Source organism: Colletotrichum chrysophilum, assembly GCF_026319265.1.
Source record: "Colletotrichum chrysophilum strain AFK26 chromosome Unknown scaffold_173, whole genome shotgun sequence".
Classification (NCBI taxonomy): domain Eukaryota; kingdom Fungi; phylum Ascomycota; class Sordariomycetes; order Glomerellales; family Glomerellaceae; genus Colletotrichum; species Colletotrichum chrysophilum.
This window is the reverse complement of record NW_026517460.1, coordinates 39,092-60,504: the sequence shown is the minus strand read 5'-3', so window position 1 is coordinate 60,504 and position 21,413 is coordinate 39,092. Positions and strand designations below refer to the sequence as shown.

General features: G+C 53.6%; 6 protein-coding genes across 6 annotated transcripts; 3 read left to right on the top strand and 3 right to left on the bottom strand.

Annotated features, from left to right (window-relative positions):
- Nucleotides 1-163: 163 nt before the first annotated feature.
- COL26b_012368 (uncharacterized protein) lies at nucleotides 164-1,249 on the top strand (the record flags this gene model as incomplete). The annotated part of the gene is made up of 3 exons (XM_053185013.1): nucleotides 164-980; nucleotides 1,043-1,168; nucleotides 1,227-1,249. 3 exons carry the CDS (start codon nucleotides 164-166, stop codon nucleotides 1,247-1,249), a joined length of 966 nt encoding a protein of 321 aa, XP_053031047.1.
- Nucleotides 1,250-7,836: 6,587 nt separating this feature from the next.
- Nucleotides 7,837-8,576, top strand: CAP22 (the record flags this gene model as incomplete). Its single annotated transcript, XM_053185012.1, has 2 exons — nucleotides 7,837-8,140; nucleotides 8,200-8,576. 2 exons carry the CDS (start codon nucleotides 7,837-7,839, stop codon nucleotides 8,574-8,576), a joined length of 681 nt encoding a protein of 226 aa, XP_053031046.1.
- Nucleotides 8,577-8,947: 371 nt separating this feature from the next.
- Nucleotides 8,948-10,753, bottom strand: COL26b_012366 (uncharacterized protein; the record flags this gene model as incomplete). The annotated part of the gene is made up of 5 exons (XM_053185011.1): nucleotides 8,948-9,494; nucleotides 9,585-9,961; nucleotides 10,023-10,157; nucleotides 10,207-10,457; nucleotides 10,516-10,753. 5 exons carry the CDS (start codon nucleotides 10,751-10,753, stop codon nucleotides 8,948-8,950), a joined length of 1,548 nt encoding a protein of 515 aa, XP_053031045.1.
- Nucleotides 10,754-11,792: 1,039 nt separating this feature from the next.
- COL26b_012365 (uncharacterized protein) lies at nucleotides 11,793-13,752 on the top strand (the record flags this gene model as incomplete). Its single annotated transcript, XM_053185010.1, has 6 exons — nucleotides 11,793-12,003; nucleotides 12,055-12,196; nucleotides 12,297-12,613; nucleotides 12,662-12,978; nucleotides 13,037-13,133; nucleotides 13,304-13,752. 6 exons carry the CDS (start codon nucleotides 11,793-11,795, stop codon nucleotides 13,750-13,752), a joined length of 1,533 nt encoding a protein of 510 aa, XP_053031044.1.
- A 523-nt stretch (nucleotides 13,753-14,275) lies between these two features.
- On the bottom strand, nucleotides 14,276-14,646 carry COL26b_012364 (uncharacterized protein; the record flags this gene model as incomplete). Its single annotated transcript, XM_053185009.1, has 2 exons — nucleotides 14,276-14,284; nucleotides 14,341-14,646. 2 exons carry the CDS (start codon nucleotides 14,644-14,646, stop codon nucleotides 14,276-14,278), a joined length of 315 nt encoding a protein of 104 aa, XP_053031043.1.
- Nucleotides 14,647-15,343: 697 nt separating this feature from the next.
- Nucleotides 15,344-17,050, bottom strand: COL26b_012363 (uncharacterized protein; the record flags this gene model as incomplete). The annotated part of the gene is given in 2 exon segments (XM_053185008.1): nucleotides 15,344-15,828; nucleotides 15,841-17,050. The coding sequence occupies 2 exon segments, from the start codon at nucleotides 17,048-17,050 to the stop codon at nucleotides 15,344-15,346; spliced, it is 1,695 nt and encodes a 564-aa protein (XP_053031042.1).
- Between the last annotated feature and the right edge of the window lie 4,363 nt (nucleotides 17,051-21,413).

The following is a 21,413-nucleotide window of genomic DNA, read 5'->3' as shown; positions in this document are numbered from 1 at the left end:
AGTCATTCACCGAGGTCGAGGCCGAGACCTGCATCACTGACGTTCGCTTTCCGGCCCGGCTCCCGACTACATCTTCCACGTCTGCCAACACCATTATTGTATCGCTCCATAAAGTCTTTCGCTGATTACCCAAAAGATCAATCGAGTCACGGAATCGTCCAGCATGGCATTCGCTCTCAAGTTCGACATTCCGCTTTCTGTCCGCTCGTTCGCTCCGTTTCCCAAACTCCCCACCGAGATTCGACAGCAAATTTGGGAGGATGCCATCTTTGAGCCTGGAATGCAATACCTCCGCATCGATACGAAAGCCCGCTCTTTTGTATCCCACGGGTCCGTAGCCCTTGGCCCCCCGGATAGCGAAGACGAGGATGACGACGTTCTACCCGACTTTTCCCAGGAGAGACGCCATGGCCCCCTTGTACCAGCAACGTTGAAGCCTCGATTCGCGGCGCCTCGAGCCAACCTGTCCAACCACGTCTCCATCAACCAAATCATGGCCACTCTTTCTGTCACCTGCTCCGAGGCAAGGTCCGTGGTTCAGCGTCTGGCCAGCCATCCAAGAACTCTGAAGCTTGATGACGGCCGTGTGGTATCTCTGGGTGCCGCAGACGATGTCGTTTTGTTGGAATACATTCCGTTGAAGTCAATGGGAGCCGGCTGTCGCTTGGCTCTGAATATCAGCTGCGACCAGCTCGCCAACATTCGTCGAGTCGCCGTCCAGTACTGTCCTCAGTGGGAAGGCGCGACATCAGGCTACTACTGTCGACTATGCGGGGAACATCACTTTGGCAGCCGTAAGAGAACGTATCCCCTTCACCTGTACGAATTCCTGGCTCGTCACCTTCCAAATCTCGAGGCTTTCTACTTCGTTGACTACATGATCCTGCGGAAACCTCGACCGGAGGACGATGACGACTTCGATATCCCCATGGCTGATTGCGACGACCCTCAACCGTGCCCGCGCGAGGGTGCCAGCAAAAGTAAGGAAGCCTACCAGGTTATCTGAGGCAAGTTGCTGACGAGTCTGTCTTTGTAGGCACAGGCAGATTGAAGGCTGTTGATGATAGGTCACCTCGAAGGTACAAGAGCGCGCGTCACCTGTTTGAGGAAGTGGACGAGGATGAATGGGTTGTCAGGGATAAGGTTCTCGATACGCTGTCCTGGGTCCGTAAGAGATTCAACCAGTACGCCACACAAAGCAAGTTCAGCAAGCACAAACATCCCAGCAAGGTCCGCTTCGGTGTCTTAGCTTGTGAATGGATCAAGAACAAGGAGGAAAAATTGGTCTATTCCACCACACGAACGGCGCAGAACAAAAGACGAAAGATATCGGAGCCGATCGAAGCGAGCCGCAGTCGACCACCCCGAGGGACTCTCTCGACACAGCACACAGGAGGGCGACTGCTTGCAGCGAACTTGCCTGTGCCCCTTCCTGTGCCTATGCCCACGGAAGCAAGCTTCGTGTTCGGACAGATGACGGATTTTGATTTCAGTTTCGGTGTTCATCCTCAATAGCCTGTGGGAAGTGCTGGACGAATAAGAGGTGGCCACGATGGCAGGCGCGCTTTGAGGAGGAGACGAGTGGAGGCAGCTTCTCCTTATTGCCCTACAGTACAAAATCCATAGCGGACCATCGATATTGATGGCATTCCCGACCCCCTAGATACCGACACAGTAGTAATGATAATACATGATGAGCACTTGGATCTTAGGGCGCATACTGCAGTGGTGTGGCCAAGACAGCGTGCTTGATTCCTAGAGGTGCGGGGCAGTGCAGAGCCGGTGGCAGCGGAGGATTTCCGTGACGTCATCAGCTGAAAGACACTGGTTGCATCTGAGGTAGTCTTCAGAATCATCGCTCGTCGTTTAGTTGCCTTGCCTTGCCTTGCCAGAACAGGCTGGGACAAAACTCCAGGGGAAAGGGAAGTCATACGACAAAAAGTGAAAGGACTGCACATCTTGAACAACCCGAGGACTTAAAGACCGGCCTGGATTGCGCTGTTCGGTCGATCCCAGGGCTTGCCGGCGAGGCATCCGACAGGATTCCCTTGGGATTGGCGCCCTCTGCCCTGATTTTGAAAGCAGATTTCGGGGTGCCATGCGCCCGCTAAGCACCCCTGCACACCCCCAAATGCTCTTCTCAGGGTCCATCCACAAGTGAACCGGATGGCAGATTGGCGACTTTTGATCATGGGAATTTTGTCAATCCCCGATGTCTCGAGTGCGCGATTTCGAAAGCCTTTCTTCGTAGGAAAAACGAACTGGATGGCTGATCCTTTTCTGGAATAGACATCGTGTCAGGTGCCCCAGTAGCAGCAACATCACCGTCGCAAACCCCTTTGGCTTAGCATGGAGCTACATCTGTTTTCTCATGGCCATGAGAAGCAACACTGAGTTGAAGAAAATCGAGCAGCATACGTCATTTCTCAACAAGCCGGATGCTCCACGAAATCATCGGACCCGAAGACGCAAGGCAGTGAGATCAACCATCAACAGGCAATGGCTGCCGCGTCGCTGCGGCGCAGGGAGGGCTGATGCCCAGGGTCCAGCCCCCAGTCTGGACCCTTTTTCTCCAGGACCCTTCCTGTTCAGACCACCTTTTGGTTGCCTTACTGCTTCGTTGCGACACTGAAGTCCTCCTCTTGCTGGACACAGCTCCGGATTTAATTGAGAGATCTCCGTGACGTCAGCGTTCCCATTCTGCACGTTGCTTGGCGATTACGAGAGAAAGGCCTGGACGGGTCTTTTTACACATTGCAAGCCGGATCCCGCTGCGATGTGGTCTCTCATCTGCAGCGAACCGGAGCTTGGTCCGCAGACACGCCGTTGTGGTTCCTCCATTAGGACGTGGGCGCAAGGGGCCGAGTCAGCTGTTGCAGTAACACTGCAGACCATTCATGGCATTCTCAGATTCCCTACCCCAGACAATCAAAATCGAAAAGTCCAGACCACAGGGGAGGGTGTAGATCTCTGTGAGATTCGCGGAGTCGTAGGGCCGGGTGACTGCTTAGTCCACGCTGTCGACGCCTCGCAGACTCAACTGAAGGGGTCGTGAAGCGAGTTCTTGTTGTCTGGGATAGGCCGCGACCCATTACGGCTATTCAAAGTGGAAGATTGCCTTGCCGGAGATCGTTGACATGGAGCCCGGCGCAACGGCCTAGAACACGGCATCACGTCACTTGTTGAGAAAGCCACGATGTTCACCCCCCACGCCAACTCTGGCGGTGGTTGTCGATGGCAGGAGGCGTACCTTTAGCACAAGGCTCCCTCCAAGTCCTCGGGTTTGGCTTTCTACCCACCATGAACAGCAAGTCCATCTATGCCTCTCTCGTCAGGGTGCGATGCTGATGACGTTTAAATACACCAACCCATCCTCTTTGGCTCGATCGTCGCGAACGATGGAGTTCAAGCCCATCGTGCATCTTCATCAGCTAGTATCGCGAACGCCCTTGACATCCCGGTGCTTGATCCCCCCTTGTCTTCCCTCCAGCTCGGTGCACGACAGCCGGAAGGGATTGAACCGGAAGACCCATTGTTCCCGGGGTCCACTCATTGGATGCCACCGGCACCGCCCAGACGAACCACTGCTTCCCCCGACCCCTACCCGAACAGGGTATGAAGCCTTCAGCATGCCCACCTCATCAACAGCTGCAGTCTGCGGCTTCAATCAAAGGTTTGTCCATCGCCACTGTAGACACTGTTTGAGAGCGATTAGCTAACACTTGCCCCGCAGGTCCGTTGAAGAACAGCCAACATCCCCGCCGCTCACTCCGACACGGCCGGAGGAACGCCCCGCAATTCCCGTCATGTCGGATCCGGGGTACTCCATCGGTCGGTTCTTGGGCTCACCGGCCTCCCAGCAGGTCAGGCCACCGCTTTCCCAAATGGCAACATCGCCCACAACAACAGACGACGCCGAAAAAGCTGGTTGCGATCGCATGGCGGGTATCCTGGCAGAAATTGGATTTCCAGCGTCGGATTGACAGATAATGAGGCGAAAGATGGTGCGCATCGACGGGGAAATCATACGCCTGCATCTGCACGTGGGCTTGCTTGCTTACCATAGAAATACATTACATACTTTGGCAAACCTTCGGCAGTGCGCATGATGTACTGCATCATCTGCCTCGTCCTTCGCAAGAGGCGAGCTCGTGACGTCAATAGGCTCTACTGTGCTTCGCTGCGTGAGGTGCTGCTCGAGAGGCGAGAGGCGAGACTGGATGATTCTTGGTCAGCAGCGGCGACGAAGCCTTGCCTTTGCATATCGGTCTTGGCCCCCTGGGAGTGATGTAGGAGAGGAGAAAAGAAGATCTCAGCGTGATGCGCACCTCAACGAAGACACTGGGGGTCTGCCATCATACTCATAGGACGACGTACTTGAATCGCTTTCAGCAGAACAGCTGACTTGATCATGTGCAGAACAGCATGAGCAGAAGATGGCAAACAATTCCTCAGTTACACGGCACCCAGCCCCATCAAAACCCGGAGGCAAATCACCGGACCTCTCCTCCTACGCTCCGGAAATACGCCGTGCACTACAAATTCGCAATGACATTCTTCTTGGGGAACCGGTAATAGGCATGTGATGCTAAACCTGCAGAAGCAGCAGCACGGGCTGCCCTGACATGTTTCGACGCCGTGCAATCTCGGCGCGCAGACCGAGCCACACCGTTCCCCCTCCTCGTTCCCCTGGCAGGATTTGCCGCTAGAGGTTGGCCTCCCGGAGACGGACGGTTGGTTGTGGGCACGGGCCGCTAGTTCGCGCGTTTTCTTTCGACGAGAGAGAAGACGATCTCATCGCTGTCGGATGTGAAGAGTTCCTGCAGAAAGTGCGTCAAGACCTGTTTTTTATTGGCACTCTGGAGGTTTGGCCGGATGTTTCCTTGTCTTCATCCCTAGTCTTGTGGCCCTGAGATGCACAGGGTGCATGGTTCAACTCTGAGCGCGACGAGCTCTTGTTGCTGCTGCTGCTGCTGCTGCTGCTGTTCTGTTTCTGCAACCCCGTTGGTGAGGCACCATAGCGAACAGAAAAACAGCTCGCTTTCTCATACCACAAACGAGAGGCCCGAGAGACACACTTCTCGGCTTAACACATCCTTGTCGCCCCTCTCCGGTTCAAACGCGGGGTACAGCTTGCAGAGGCACAATGCTTGGAATTCGGTTGATGTTTTGTGCTGTACAACGTCCTCCTGCATAACCTCCTGTTTGGGGCTTTTAACCGTCACGAACATGCACATCATGACATGCTCAGCCACAGCTTGCGAAGCATCTGCAGATACCCATGCGGACGCAGGGTTTTGATCGCCTGGCAGGCTTCACTGCAAGGCGGAAGAACCAGGCGCGTGGAAATGGCTTTCGACCCCTTGCATCGTTGTCCGCAATCCTGGTCGCGAGAGTTGAGATGGCTGGAAGCTTGGGGCAGAAGGGATTTACCCGTCGACAAGGTACGTGATGGTTGGACCTTGGACGAACTCGCCATCAATGCCGTTAATGCATGCCTGCCCCTGGCCCCAGCTTTCAAATATCTTAGTACTCACGGCATAAACCCGTCTTTCGGAGACTGCAACTTTGCCCATGTGTCCGATGGGAACACGATGGCGGGATCCAAATAACATTGAGAGGTCTTCAGCTAAGAAGCTGCTCGGTCTCTTGATAACCGAGGTGGACGGACGAGAGAACTAGATCCCGGTCAGGATCTTGGCTGGTCGAATTATCACAGCTAAATCGAGGTCTTGACAAATTGGTGGCGCCGGGCTAGAACTTGAATCGAAGCTTCTTGGGGGTTGGTACATTGAGGGTGGCGTTCACGACGGACGCTACTAATTAAGAGTTGCCTAGGCAATCATCCGCCATGTTTCTCCGTGGCCAAGACTTAGTCTTAGTCTCAGCGGGAAGCTTGGAGAACACGAGAGGTCCCAACTCTCATTCTGCGATCATGATTCAATAAAGAGATATGATGATTACTCAGTCAAAGGATGCAGTTCCTATGGCCTTGCGGCTTTGCGGTGACTCACCGGTGTGTCTCCGGACAGGTGTTGCCACAATTCGCAATGTCAAGTGAGTAATTGAGCCACACTGAAATGCTTCATAGCACAGACTGTTGTTGTTTCCTAGGGCCATTCGAGGCTCGGGCTAGCTCGGGACAGTTAGTCGTCTTGAATCATGCTACGCCTCAACGGGTGCCACTGATCTGGAGAAAGCTCTTGAATCACTAAATCAGCAACGGTAAGCCGGCAACTCGCTGTGACACAGGTCGTGAAGTGGTCAATATCTGCGTGGCACAGAAGCACAATCAACGGATGAATTGGGGAAACGCAGTGCAGCGTTCAGAAGAGAGCAGACCGCAATATGGCCCTCGCGCGCACGGCCCGGTGCTACGGCGACATGTGAAACTCGACAGCGGCTTACTACGGGGAGATCGTCGGGACAATGGGGAGGCTTGAGAGCCGCAGTGCGGATGTCCAGACTGAACCTGGTGGTTGGGAGGGAGGAGGGAAGGGGGCAAGTGGACGTCCTACAGTCAGCGCCATGCGCATCTGAGGCTCTGAGCTTAGCAGGGTAATGCCGAGGGCGGACGGTGGCCCAAACCTCGCTCCTACAACAGACCGAAGCTCCGGAGAGAGTAAGAGAGAGCGGCCCTGGAGAGAGTTGAGCGCTGGCAGCTGTCCCTCGTCATTTCCCGCAACCTTGTAGCGATAAAGTATGCTCTAGGGGCAGGATGCGGAACTAGACGTGGCCAAGGCCACCCACGTACTCCGTGCCTGTTGGTCGGATACCTTCTCCAGGGTAACGGAGCATTGCTCAACCCTTGAATTATCTTGATCCCTTTTTACCATGGAGGATTTCAACATGGAGCTCAGACGGTCGCCCTCAAGATGAAGACCAAACAATCGGTTCCAGCACCATGCCGTGATGGGCCTCTGGACGAGCAGGAGAGGACTGGGATCAGGGCAATGCGCCGCAGAATCTCTTCTGCCAAATAACGACGTGCGTTGACTCTTCTTCTCCCTGCATGGTACCTCGCTCTCCCAGGAATGGCTGGCGAGGACCCTCAAGTCCCTTAGCTTGGAGGACTCAAGATAGACTACCGGGATACGCTAACAACAAGGTTTGAGCAATGGCACTAGTCCATGTCGGTTCACGTGGAGAACAGAGGCGACAGACACGGTTGACAAGCGAGAAAGACGTTTCACGATGCTATGCTTCGACAAGACGCTGCCTACAGCTGCAGATGCTCTTGGGCCGTCCTGTGCTGCACTGCGCCCTGCGCCTAGAACGCTGCAAAAGGTACTTCTCTGCTCCAGGAACGAGACACTATGCTCCTCTTTTGGCTGAACACTTCGGGTTCCCGATAGCGTCAATGACTTCTTGGTCTGAGGCTTGGACAGCTCGGGGCCTCTGCCATGCAGCTTGGCAATGCCCACCACCACAGCCCTGCCTGTGACCGGAGAACCTCTGTCTGCTTCCTTCTCCCATCAGTGCCACTCTTCGTCTTGTCATGGCACAAGCTGCCGGCTGTTTCGACGCCTAGGGGCCTCCCGTGTGATGCCGAAGCGGATCTCCGGCCCTGCAGTGTGGGAAGAGGAGGAGCAGAAGGAGCACCGTTCACGCAGGGCATGAACTGTTGACACCCAGAACATAAATATCCTATCACGATCCCGTCTCTACCCAATCTTCTCTCTCACCTCATCACGCACAATCAGCTTCACTTCGCCTTCGACAGCTAGTCTCTCGCCCTTTACAACTCTTAGCAGCCTCGGCTCATTTCAACGCTCGCTCAGCATTTCCAACTTGTTCAACACCCCTCACCTCAACAACAACCCCCCAACCTTCAAAATGCAGGCCAAGATCGTCGCCCTCTCCGCCATTGCCGCGGTTGTCAACGCTGACCTCCGCCTCAACACCAACGACATCCCCTCCGACTGCACTGCCATCTGCCGCCCCATCCGCGACCTTGGCAACATCTGCACCGTCAACTTCATCCCCGGCCAGACCAACAACAACAGCGACCAGCTTCAGGATGAGCTTGACGCCCAGTGCGTCTGCACCAACAGCTCTTTCGATGTCAAGAACCTGGCTGCTCAGTGCTCCTCTTGCATGAACGAGAAGGTTGCCAGCGACCAGCAGCGCAGCCTTGAGGGTGAGCAATCTGAACATCTTCGCAAGCTTGTACACATAGACTTACTCTTTCCACCATAGGTATCAACTCCATCATGAGCCAGTGCGGCTTCCAGTCCACTTCCTACGCCTCCTCCGCCACCTCTTCCGCCAACACCGTCATTGTCTTGGCTACCCGCCTGACTGCCAGCTCTCAGCTGACCACCACCATCGGCGGCGGTGCCACTCCCGCTCCTACTTCCGAGCGCTCCCGCACCTCCGAGGCTCGCACCACCACCTTCCTCACCTCCAACGGTGGTGGCTTCCCTTCCATCGCCACCTCCACCATCGGCGGTGGCCGCGAGACTGGCTCCCCCAACGCCGCTGCTGGCGTCGTTGCCCCCGGCAGCAACAGCGTCCTCGGCGCTGCTGGCCTTGCCGTCGCTGGCGCCTTCGCCCTCGGCGCTTTCATGCTCTAAACGTCTTGCCTGGCTGGGTCTTTGCCTACAAAGCGGTATACAATACACATATGCATGATTGGATGACTTGTTAAGATAGTGCGCTGCGATACACCGGGTAAAAGTGGAGGATAATGGTAGTCTGATTTAGTCTTATGATGTTACGGTTGTGCTTTGGAGTATTGAGGAAAGCGTCACTCCTTCGGCAATTGGATCTGGCCTGTGTGGAAGTACTTCTGTACTGTTTAGGGAAGATTGCTATTGGATAGACGCCTTAATCAAACTGGTTTTGACTTATAAACATTTTTCCTCCTGAGTGAGATGTGATTGAAATTCCAAAGTGGTTTGCAAAGTCATCTAGGCTAAGGATTCTTCCTCAAGGATCGTGTATACTAGTCCTTTCCTCCCACATGGAGGGCCACGACAACATCTGACCCTGTTTCTACATCCTGCTTATTACTGCTGACGTGTGCATCCACCCGTGACAAGTCCATCTTCTGAAATTTCCGCAAAGGAACTTCCATTTCAAACAGCGTATCAATTTCCTCAAGCGTTCGGCCCTTGCACTCCGGGACGCACAAATAGACAAACACCAGAGACAGAAAACCGATACTGCCGAAGATCAGACCGACCTTTGACCCCAGGTTTGCATATGGTGCGTTCAGAAGATATGGCAGCGTAAATGCGATGGTGAACTGCATTACAATGTTGACAACGCTGGCGGTACGATACGTGATATCACGAAGACGCATGCTCGGAATCTCGGCAGACAGGACGTGCGAAGTGGGCGCCCATCCCAGGGTGAAGCCAGTGGTCATGACAATCATCATGGCGACGATGGCAGACTTGACGGGAACGCTTGGGTTTTGGGTGAGTCCGAGACCACCCATGGCGAACAGACCGGCCGTCTGAATCGATCCGCCGAAGAAGATGACATTCCTGCGATGTTGGTGTCCGCGTCAGCCAATCGGTCTTGCAACTATTTGGGAGAATCCTTGCGGGGCGCAGCAGGTGAGAGCACAAACTTACCTCCGTCCCATCTTGTCCAGCAAGACCATTGCGCACAGGCACATGAAGATGTTGATGATTGATGTAATGATCGTTACGGTGAAGGGGTTGATGAAGCCGAGTTGTTTGACAAAGATGGCGCCGTATACGCTGGCGAAGATGGAGCCTGTTGCCTGCATGAAGAAGTTGACGCCGATGACGGACATGGTGCGCTTGGTCATTTGCTTTCCATGGAACATGTCCTTGAATTTGCCCTTCTCGACTTCTCTGTCTATCCCGGCGCGAATGTGGGCCATTTCAGCGGCGATCTCGTCTTCGGTAAACTTGCCTTCGCGGAGGCGAGTGAGGGCGATGAGGGCTTCTTCGTTTCGACCTTGCATAGCAAGCCATCTGGGAGACTATAGACGAGTAAGGTCAAAATGCCACCGGCTGCGAGACTCTAAAACTGGGGGCACATACCTCTGGGACCAACCAAATGCCAGCTATCACTATCAGCGGCACTAGATAGAAGAGCCCATATGGGATCAGGTACGCGGCCGACGAGTTCAGACTACCCGTTCCCCGCGCAACAACATTGACGACCAAGCCCCCAACCTATCCACGTCAGTATTGTGTCCGTTCATTTTTGAGAACGAATACGTACTGCAAGACTTAGTTGGTATGTCCCGACCACAAACCCGCGGGCGCACTGGGGTGTGATCTCGGATTGGTAGATGGGTACCACGGCTAGCTCCATTCCGATGTAGATGTATGCCAGGATGCGAGCTGCCAGTATCTGATCTCGGCTCTTGGACGTCATGATGACCGTTGTGGCGATGCAAGACCATACGCTCATGGAAAACATGCACATGCGTCTGCCGAACCGTTTGCTTACGGAGCTTCCGATCAAGATGCCTATCAACATCCAATGCCAATCTCAGGGTTGCCTCATACAACCGCTAAATTCTCTTACCTATCCCAAAACCAATGTAGGGCAAGCCTGCAAAGAGTGAGAGCCACCAGCTTTCCAGGTAGTACACCTTCTTGTGAGGGTTGTACCACCCAAACTGGCGTTCAAAGGCGTCCATGGCTTGGGTAGAGTTGAAGCCCTGTTGGTCGAAGCCGAAGTTGAATTGAGACACCGCGATCAACATCACCGTGGTGAACAATGACCTGTTGAAGGTCTTTCTCAACTTCAGATGGCCCAACATGATGAATGATTCTGCCGGAGAGATTGTCGTTGTCCAGCCCGGCTCAACTGTCTCACTCTCCGCGAAGAGTCGACTGAGCCGATTTTATACCGACCATCCCGGAGAGCTGACATCTTGCAACTTTCCGGGTTGCAATTGCGCCATAACGACTTCGATTGACGATTTGCCGGCCTTGAAGTCGAGAAAGTTGGATGCCGGAGAAGTTGACCCAGCATCAACGTGCAAAGTTGTGACTCGAGATGCCAAGCGAGCTGCCCTCGTGATGGGTCCCCGCCCCCACTAGTGTCAGGAGGAGATCCTGGACTAAACCGAAATCGACATAGTGTCCGTGTCTCAGGAACATTCTCCCCGTCCTTCCCCGTTGACACTGCCCGCCAGGAACGGGCAATGCCCAACCTTTGTCGAAGAATGATGATTTACGCTTGCGGACAGTCAAAGAACACATTCGAATTTTTTATGGAGTAAAACATTCATCTGGGGACATTTCATTGGCAATTTTGCGAGATTTGTGCTGGGTAAGACATGCTGTCTTTGATTTTACCAGGGCCCCTGAGATCATGCTGATTGTCTGAATGTTGAACATGTGAAAGGCTTTCTGAGCTACCCAAATATCAGTCTCGACAGCATGTCAAGAGGAAACACAAGGATGATACAGCGGGCTACATCACTGGTCACGATGTTGTTGCAGTTCCCACCCCCGGATCTCGGCGGATCTCGAGTGTGGGGTTGATGCCACCACTTTTTGATCGTCAACGGGGAAGCACGGGGAGATAACCTCTGAATTACCCGCGGATTTGGAACGACTTACGCAGACTCCATTTCCTTGCAGTTTCAGCACCTCAAAGATCAGGAAAATAATTTCCAGATGAGAACTAGCAGTCATTGCGTCAGCTTAAAATGTGATTGCGACATGCTGTTTGGATTTGAATGTTCTAGTCGCCATTGATCTTGCCGCGGTGAGAAGTTCTTCAGCAGCACCACCGCCAGTTCCCAGCCCGCCATCTGCTTACTCCAATTCCTGAACCCCCGCACTTTCAAGATGGCAAGCAAACGACCAAACTTCCTGGTTATCGTTGCCGATGACCTCGGTTTCTCTGATATCAGCCCCTATGGTGGAGAGATCAACACGCCCGTGTTGAAGAAATTATCGAAGGACGGCATTCGCATGACCAACTTTCACACGGCATCAGCATGTTCTCCCACCCGCTCAATGCTGTTCTCTGGAACCGACAATCACATCGCAGGACTTGGTGCGTTCTCAATTAGAGACTTCCCGACAATAAATGGCTGACAGCGCGTAGGCCAAATGATGGAGCACATGCGGCATTTCGGTGACTACTTCAAGGACAAGCCCGGTTATGAGGGGTACCTGAATTGGAGAGTGGCAGCTCTGTCCGAGATTCTTCAGGACAATGGTTATCACACGATTATGTCTGGAAAATGGTTAGTGCGAACAAGTGCCGATCGGTGCTGAAGACATCTGAATACATGCTGATCAATGGCGTAGGCATCTCGGCTTGTCCAAAGAACTTGCTCCATGTAGCCGCGGGTTTACCAAGAGCTTTTCCTTCTTGCCCGGATCTGGGAACCACCACGCATACGAGCCTCAGCTTGACGATGCCGAGTTTAAGATTCCATGTCTCAACACCGAAGGCCACTGGATGGACGGTGACAAGTTCATTAACCACAGAACGGACCTCCCTAAGGACTTTTACTCGACAAGGTATTTCACCGACCGCATGATCAAGTTCCTGGAAGAGAGGAATGAAAAGGAGAAAGACGAGCCTTTCTTTGCCTACCTCCCGTTCACTGCCCCTCATTGGCCCCTCCAAGCTCCTCGTGAGGTTGTCGAGAAGTATGGTAAGTTGAAGATTACCTTTCCCAGTGAATGGCTGCTAATGATCACAGCTGGAAAGTACGATGATGGACCAGACGCTCTGACCCAACATCGTTTGCAACGGCTCGTAGAGTTAGGCCTTGTGGACAAGGGCATCGAACACGCGCCCCCCACCGGCGTTTTGGGCAAGGATTGGAAGGACTTGTCGGACCTTGAGCGCAAGGAGTCAGCAAGGAAAATGGAAGTCTTTGCTGCGATGGTTGAGCTGATCGACGAGAATATCGGCCGAGTGATTGACCACCTCGAGTCCACTGGCGAACTCGACAACACGTTCGTGCTCTTCATGTCTGATAACGGAGCTGAAGGAGCGGCGCTGGAAGCAATTCCCGTAAGTCATGCGCCATTCCCGCAAACTCGTCTTTTGACCGCTCTGACAATCGTCGCAGATGATGGGCGGAGAAACAACTTTTGCCGGCGTGATTCAAAAGTACTACGACAATAGCCTTGATAACATCGGGGAGAAATCATCCTTCTCTTGGTATGGTCAGTGACTCGAACCACCCTCAGCATCTTCCCACCAAAGGTAGCATCTGACGAGAACCTAGGAGCTCGATGGGCTTGCGCAGCGACCGCACCATCTAGAGGATCCAAGTGCTGGATTACCGAAGGCGGCATTCGATGCCCATGTCTCATCAGATACCCCCCTTTCCAAGCTAAGGAAGAAGCCATCACCCATCGTTTCACAACAGTCATGGACATTCTCCCTACCATCCTAGAAATGGCTCAAGTACAGCATCCCGGAACCTCGTTCAGGGGCCGCGAAGTCGTCATACCCCGCGGCAAGTCCTGGGTGTCCCACCTGTCCTCCCCAGACTACTGCGCAGCCGACTCGACAGTGCATGGAGAGGATGTTCATGTTCACGGTTGGGAGCTTTTCGGTCTCAGAGCCATTCGCGAGGGCAAGTGGAAGGCAGTCTGGCTCAACAAGCCCAGGGGAAAGGACGATTGGGAGCTATATGACGTCGAGAAGGACCCGGCCGAGATGAACGATGTGTCAGACAAAGAGCCCGAGGTGATGCGCCGGCTTGTCAATCACTGGGAGAGGTACTATGCGGAGACAGGGATGACCCAGACACCAGAGTTCCCCATCACTAAGGCTTAGCATACGGGTGAACATCAGACGACTCAGTTCAGATGAGTGCCGGATTGTGGGGTTTACCCCTTCCAGTGTTTTGGTCCCTCGAGTTTACGGTCAGCGCCGAAGGGAAGGGGGGACTCTCTTCATGGACCATTGGAAGTGGCTCATTTGTGACAGATGTAACATCTTTAAAGAAGGAGTGTTTGAAGTATTCTCGCATTCTACATTGAATTCAATGACGGCTTGCATCGCCGCACGTTTTCGAATCCATGTCAAGGACTCCGCATTGACCCTCATTATTTGCTTCGGTGAGGCCGTTGTCAAAAGAGCGAAAGAAGCAGCGCGTACCCTGTCCTCATTTTGTGACATGGGTCGCCAAGAAAGTCACTTTGATGTGAAGAAACGTCACGATGTGCACTGCGAATTATTGCGTGGAAGTAATTTTCAATTTGTCGTGGGATATCTTGATGGGGGCCTTGCAATGCTGCCAACTCTGCGACGGTAATCGCGACCAATTTGTTGTTATGAGAAGACCGTCCTAAACGCCTCAACTCCGCTTGAAAAAGATGCCTGGTGATTCCGAGTGCCGCTCGAGAACGACCACTAGCAAACCCATTGCAGGCACGACTCCTCCGGCTTGGCGCAGACGCCGCAGGATGAGTTGCAGCAGGTCGTGCCGATAGGGCAGATGACGCTACCACACGCCTGGGACTCCTCTGATACGGTGCCGTTCGCCTGGCAAGCGACGGGCTTCTCGAGGCGGAAGTCAAAGACTTTGCAGTATGAGTTTTCAGGGCAGGTGACGCCGGAGCAGCGGTCCTCCGCCGGGGCGTCGGGGGTGCCGGAGGTTTGCGGAGCCGGGGCGGCAGAAGCGCCGAGGGCAGCGAGAGCGACGATGAAGGAGTGAATGAACATCATGTTGATGGATTGTTGTTGTGGGAAACGAATGACTAAAAGACTGACTGGTTGAGTTGGACTTTGGTTTAAAGAGAGTGAGTGAATGACCGATTGGAGTTGGGTGGCAAGCATCAAAGACACTGATCAGTAAGGCGGGAGACCATTGGCCTTTATGGCTCAGAGAGGGCTTCGTAAGGCGCAGAGTTTGGAGCGACTCAGGTCAGTGCCACTTGGCGGTTTGAGAGTAATTGCTAGGAGACGCCGTTGGCGCGCCCCAATAATATCATCAGGAGGGCCTAACTCTAAAACAACGTGAAAGACGGACTCTCGGACGGCCGTATTACGGCCAGGGAATAGGGAACAGACCTTTTTGATGGGAGTCATGTGTAGTAATCACCGTGTGGCACGTTCGGGCGAAGATGATCAGCGCGACTTGGCACATTTTCGTGGGCGATGATGGTTTTCAATTAGCTTCTAAGCAATTAATAGATTCATGCCTCAGGGGCTCCTTTAGAGTTCAACACTTTTCACAATTACCAATTATTTCCCCCGCTAATTATAAGTTCACGTTCCTTAAGCGCCGATCCTATTAGTTCCCATTACCGCGGCCTCCCTTGTTTTCAATCTTTGTGTGGGGTACATCTGCCGGCCAAGCCACCCCCCGTCTCCTATTCTCCGGTGTTCGTCTTGCTTTTTGTCGAATAACTTGTTGACTGTTTTACTGAGGAACAGCAGACAGGATTTCGTCGATCTTTCCCTGGACATCGCCGATAACTCCAGCGGTGGTGCGCTTGCCTGCGGTGAACTTGCCCTTCAACTCAGGGGTTTGGACAGCGGGCAGCTCGATGGTCTTGCTGATGGAAGGTACTTGTATGAGAGTGCTAAGCGGCAGGTCGATCGCGGTGCGGGCAGCAACGGGCACCAGCACGGGAACGGTCGCGGTGAAGGCGGGAACGTCAACACCGACAGCGACAACAGCGGCGGGAACCTCGGGGAGGGTGCCGCGAGCAGCCTTGATGGACAGCCCAGTGCCTGCGGCGTTGTTCAAGACAGAGAGGACAGAGCTGACAATAGGAACCTCGACGGTGACGCTGGGAATGGTGACGCCAACGGCCGCGAGATCGCGAGAGTCGATGATGCTCTTCAAGACGGCCATGGCAGTCTTGACAGCGGCGATGTCGACGGTGGTGCTGCGAACCTCAACTGGCAGCGCACGAGGAAGAAGCGAGGCCTTGATGTCGCCGACGACAGAGGCAACAGAGCTGACAATGGGGAGTACGGCAGGAGTCTCGCGGGCAACAACGGGACCCTTGATGCCGCCAACAACCGAGCTGACGATGGAGAGCACCTCAGGAGTCTGGCGGGGAAAGACTCCGGCCTTGACACTGCTGAGAACCGAGCTGACGATGGGAAGGACCTCGGGAGTCTCACGAGGAACAACCGCAGCCTTGATGCCGCTGACAGCCGAGCTAATGATTGGAAGGATCTCGGGAGTCTCGCGGGCAAAAACAGGAGCCTTGACACCGCTCAGAACCGAGCTCACAATGGGGAGCACCTCGGGAGTCTCGCGGGCAATGATGCCGGCCTTGACACCGCCAGCGACTGATGCAATAGAGCTGACAATAGGAAGCACATCGGGTGTTTGGCGAGGAATGATCGCGGCCTTGATGTCGCCCAAGACAGAGAGAACCGAGCTGACGACAGGAAGAGGCGTCGGGACCTCGCGACCTGCAACGGAGGCCTTGATGTCACCAAGAACAGAGAGAACGCTGGTGGCTGCGGGAAGATCGAGCACCACATTCGCAGGCTGAGGCTCAGCGTTGCGGGCAGTGACGAGGCCGCCCAGGGCTGAGATGATGCTGCTAATCGCTTGGAGATCCACGGACTGGGTGGGGATGACGGCCTTGGGGATCTTAATGTTGCGGCGAGGCAGTTTGGGAGTATTAGGAACCTTTGGGTAGGGAATGGCGACGTCAGGGAGCTTGACAGACAGGGTCGGAGTGGAAACGTTGGGGAGCACAGTCTTAGGTGGCTGGATTGCGTTGAAGTCGACTGGGAAGTCATCCTCGCGGGGAGCCAACGCCGGAAGACCCGCGCCGGCAGTGGGCACGACGATGGGGACGCTGACCGAGATCTCCAGGCCTTGCGGAGTGAGCTTGACCGGAAGGTCTCGCGCTACCTTCGGACCCTTCAACTCCACATTCGGTAAAGCCGGCTCGACGATAAGGTCCTTGTTGATGTTGATCGGCGGGACAGTCGGGGCCGTGGGTTCAACCGTGGGGAATGCAGGAGGGGTGACAGTGGGAGCGTGGACCTCCGGGACGTCGGGTTGGGGAGGCTGAACCGGAGTGAATTGAACAAGCTGAGGGGCTGCTGCGGCGCCAAGGGCCAGAGCAAGAGTGGTGAAGTTGCGAATGGTAGACATTTTGAAGAGTGACGAAGGTATTGATTAAAATTAGGGGTAAGAGGAGGTATTAGGAGTATTAAGTATTAATTAAGAGAGCAGAGGTAGTAGTAGTAGTAGTAGTGAAGACCTGAGCTGATTTGTTGCTGGTGAAAAAAGAAGAGGCCTTGAGTAGGGAATTCTCGTCCAATTTTATAATTGTTCCTCGTCGCGATTCTCACGATGAAGCTCAAGATATTCCCGTTGCAGGCAGCTTCAATGGCCGAAAACAGTCAATGTTTAGAGGTGAGCTTGACGTGATCACCAACTTCAAGCCCAGGCGTTTGTTCTATCACCAACTTGGCTGAAGCTGAAAGCTCAACAACCTTTGAGCTCTAAAACAGCTCCTCCCGGATGGCTGGGTCTGGTCCCGGAGATGGCTCACGGCCGAGACGGGAGGAGCACACCAAGATCGCACATGGCCGTTGATGCTGGCTAGCCCACCAATCTGGAGTCCGTTTCCGAGACATGGCTCTAGAATTCTTTCTAGCAATGATCGGTAGATCCCGTTAGTAGTGGACGAGGCCCATAGCCGTGGCTTGCTTATGACGAAAGTGTAGTCAAATGGTCGCATGCAGCCATACCTTAAATTTCATCATATGGCGCAAGTCGGTTTCCAACTGTTTAATGAAGTATCGCAATAATGTCTAAGATGGAGTCCCTGTGCAATTTCGGTGATTTCCTTTGAACTCCTGGCAGAAAGGTCTTCTCTCGTGGCCATCTCGTGGTGTGAGTGTGGCCTGCATGTTGCTGCACGTTGTCGTGGAACGTGAGGTCAAACGTGGGAGTAAGCATTAGGACTGCCGATCACTCAGGAGAAAACTTTTTGATTTGCCGTCATTCTGAAAAAGCAGTGATCATCAGGACGTTCAACCGTATGCGTAAGTTTAGACCCTTGTTCCTTACTTGGCATCGCCTCCGGAGCGCCACTGACTGAGACAAGATGACCTAGATCAAGCCTTAGATCCCGCGGCGTCCAAGGGAGGGTTTTCTTCCGCCCATCTCCACACACCGGGATTTCCCGCCGTCAAAGCAAGGAAATACCGTTCCCAGTATCCCGTCACAGGCTCCTCAGGTAAGACCTCCTCCAGAGACACAGCCCCACGGCGCTTATCAACAAGTACGCACCGCCATTGCCCGTCCCTGTCCCCAACCGGATAAAGTTTTCCTTCGAATTGCCCGTACCAAGATCCAACTCCCTGGGTCGGAAGCTTTTGGTCTGACTTAGTTCGGAGGCGGTCAAGCCAGACCCGCGCTCTAGCTTCCAGAGCGCACTGCCGTCCGCCGCCCGGGTAAGGGGCTTGCAGTCCCAGATCTCTACATCGTCAAGAGCAAGCCCTTGGCAGGCTAACCTGACGCGAACGCTGTTGTAGATTCTTTCGTTGGTGTCCAGCAGAGCCTCGTCGCTGTCTTGGTTCGTATCTGGGTCAGTACGCTTGAAAATTCCAGGATGTCGGACTGTGGTCCCGCCAATGGTCTGGAGGCGGCCGCCAGGGTCTCGCATTAGGCCTAGCCCCCAAGGTCGGGCAAGCTTCCAGAGATCTTCATCGCTGCCTGCCGGATGATAATTCTTGCCATTACATTCAGCCGCATCGCGCTTCACACTGCGCTTCACACTGGAGATCTTCGCCGCACAGATCTCGGGCTTAGCCCATGGGAAGGACTTCTTCGCTGACAGCCATGATCCGTGAGCCTTGGAGTACGTAAGGGAACGGATGACCTGCAGAGTACCGCAGACCTTGATTGAAGATGGCCTCCATGGGCGTGGGTCAAACTCAACTCCGACACTCGATAACTGGTCACACATCCCTGCGTATGTCAGCTGAATGTATGCTTCACTCATTTCCCAATCACATAAAAACGCAGGTACAGGCGAGAGATATGTTGGAGATTTGCTGCTCGTGTCATCCGCCTCCCACAGTGCTATGACTTCCGGGAAGCCACACCTGTTCGAGATTTGTCTTGGTGTTGTCAAGCCTTTCCCAAAGAGCTGGCCTGAATGCATATCTGGGCTCATCAAGAGCAAGGGCATGGAATGCATCCTCTACGTGATCTGAAATCTGAGTGCTTGGGAATTCCCATGTACATGAAGTCAGCAGAAGTCTCACGCTTAGTAGATGGGTAATTTGCTGGTTGGAGGATCCGCGTAAACCGATGACTGGCGCTGGGAGAATGCCCAGAGTTCCAACAGTATCCCACACGCCGATCGCCTCGATTTTGATCTCCGTTGTACCATCTTGGTATTTGTGTCTAGTGTAGCCATTCTGTTGGTGTAAGCCACCATCTCGATTGCACTACTTTGGAGCACACCTACCTTTGTAAGCCACTCTTCATACTGCAGCTTTCGCTCCTTTTCCGACTCGCGCTTGGCTTTTCCTTTCTCGCTGTCATATGGCAGAACCTGGGGATCCAGAAAGAGAGTTTGATCGCGATTTACGTCAGTCACGCTCTCGAAATCTTCGAACACCGCGTAGAAGTGACCCAGCCCCAATGGCGTCAGTAAGCCGACTGTTGCAATCATGTCGGCAACAGAGCGCGCGGTGAATGCACCCCGAGAGAAGCCGATAAGAATTATATCGTCTCCGTCAATACAGTTGGCGCAGATGAAGTTGGATACTTCTCTGATATTCTGGATGCTAATCAGACGTGGAAACTTTCAATTAATAATGGAAAGGGCGTATCTGAGCAAGTCAAGTCCCCAGAAGGCCACCGGTGAACTTTTCCACATAACTATCCGAACTCCCGACGCCTGGATCATACATGATGATCTGGTGGGTGCCGTCATGGCAGGTTCTGAGGGGCACTCGTGGGATTCGCGTGACGTTGGGTTGAGGCTCAGCCTTATGTTTGGGGTATGAGACTATCAAACCTAACGGATTGAACGGCTCTTCTGGCTTACCCTTGCTTTCCCAGTGAGTCCATCCATGTTCCATCGCAGCAACTGATGAGCCGCTTATGTGCTCCGTGTGTTGTCTGAGCCATTTTTGGACGGAATGCACGGCTTTCTGACCGTGAGGCTTGATGGATGAGGATTCGGTGAGGATTTGCCTCTCCATCGAGCTGGTTTTATGTTTGGTGGCTCAGTGTTCAGGGATGCGTTATGGCCAGGATTACGATTCAGCTTTCTGATGCCACACCACAAGTTGGGGTTTGGTTGAAATCCCTTCCAAACAGCGCCATTTCGCAACCACTTTCTCGAACCTATTCTTTCCGCTAAATGAATCTCTAAATAACCCACATCCCCCTTACCGTCATCACATAGAAGCCGATAGTACCCACATTACATTACAGAAACGTCCGTTGCTCGGAAGAATGCACGTGAAATACGCAACAGACTGTCGATTGTGTTCATGTGGCGATCACATTTGAACACACAGTCTGCTATACCAAGCCACATCTGAAGGGCGGGCTCTTGGCTTCGTGTCCTTGTGGTCATTCGTGAGCGGGTGCCGACTCAATCCAGCACATCAATCTTGGGATCCACGCTTCACTGTAGTCAATCAGAAACATTGCAGCCAACAGAGAGGTCCACGGGGGCCAGCTGAGTTGAAACTTCCGGCAACTCGCACTTCTCGTCATGTCGGACCCTGCATCTTGGACGTGAACGAGTATCACTACTGATTGTCCTCGTTGCGCCTGCTGTTACATGTGCTTTATCTATCCATTATTTGTGTTATTTTATCTTGCTTTATCTCGTCTGGATGATTCAATGATATGTCGGCCAGACATTGAAGAAAACAGAATTCTGGAATTGGGTCCATCAAGTGCTCATAGCCTTGGCCCAGGAGGAGCAACACCTGGCGCCAGCTCTATGTTTTTAAGAGCACGACTACCACGAGAACCTTCCACGAGCTGGTTGACAGGCGTGCTGTCATCTTCCAGAAACCTCCATTTCCACGCCTTCACCGCCGGTCTGCCCAAACCCACTCCTTCAATAACGTCCACCACCCAGTTGCCAATTGTGGGCAGATATTTGAATGCATGGCCGCTTCCAGCTGTGGCAACCATGAGAGCCTTCTTTTGGGGCACTCGGTCGATAATGAAATGGTTATCAAATGAGTCATCTTCGGTCCACCGAGTGACTGGCACGCTGCGCTCTAGGCCATCTGGTTGTATTCTCGGGTTGGTGTACTTCGTGCCGCGATACCCAATTTTCATTACACCATTCTCATCCACGGGGAAGCCGTACAGTCCGCCTTCTGCACCGTCAGCGATCTTGTATGACCAAGCTGGGAAGCGTGTAGGGGCAAAACGTCCACGAAGATGTTCTGGGACGCTCAACATGACGACAGACCCTGCAGTTGTCTCCGCAAGCCCATCTAGAGAAGGAACCAAGGTTGGAGTC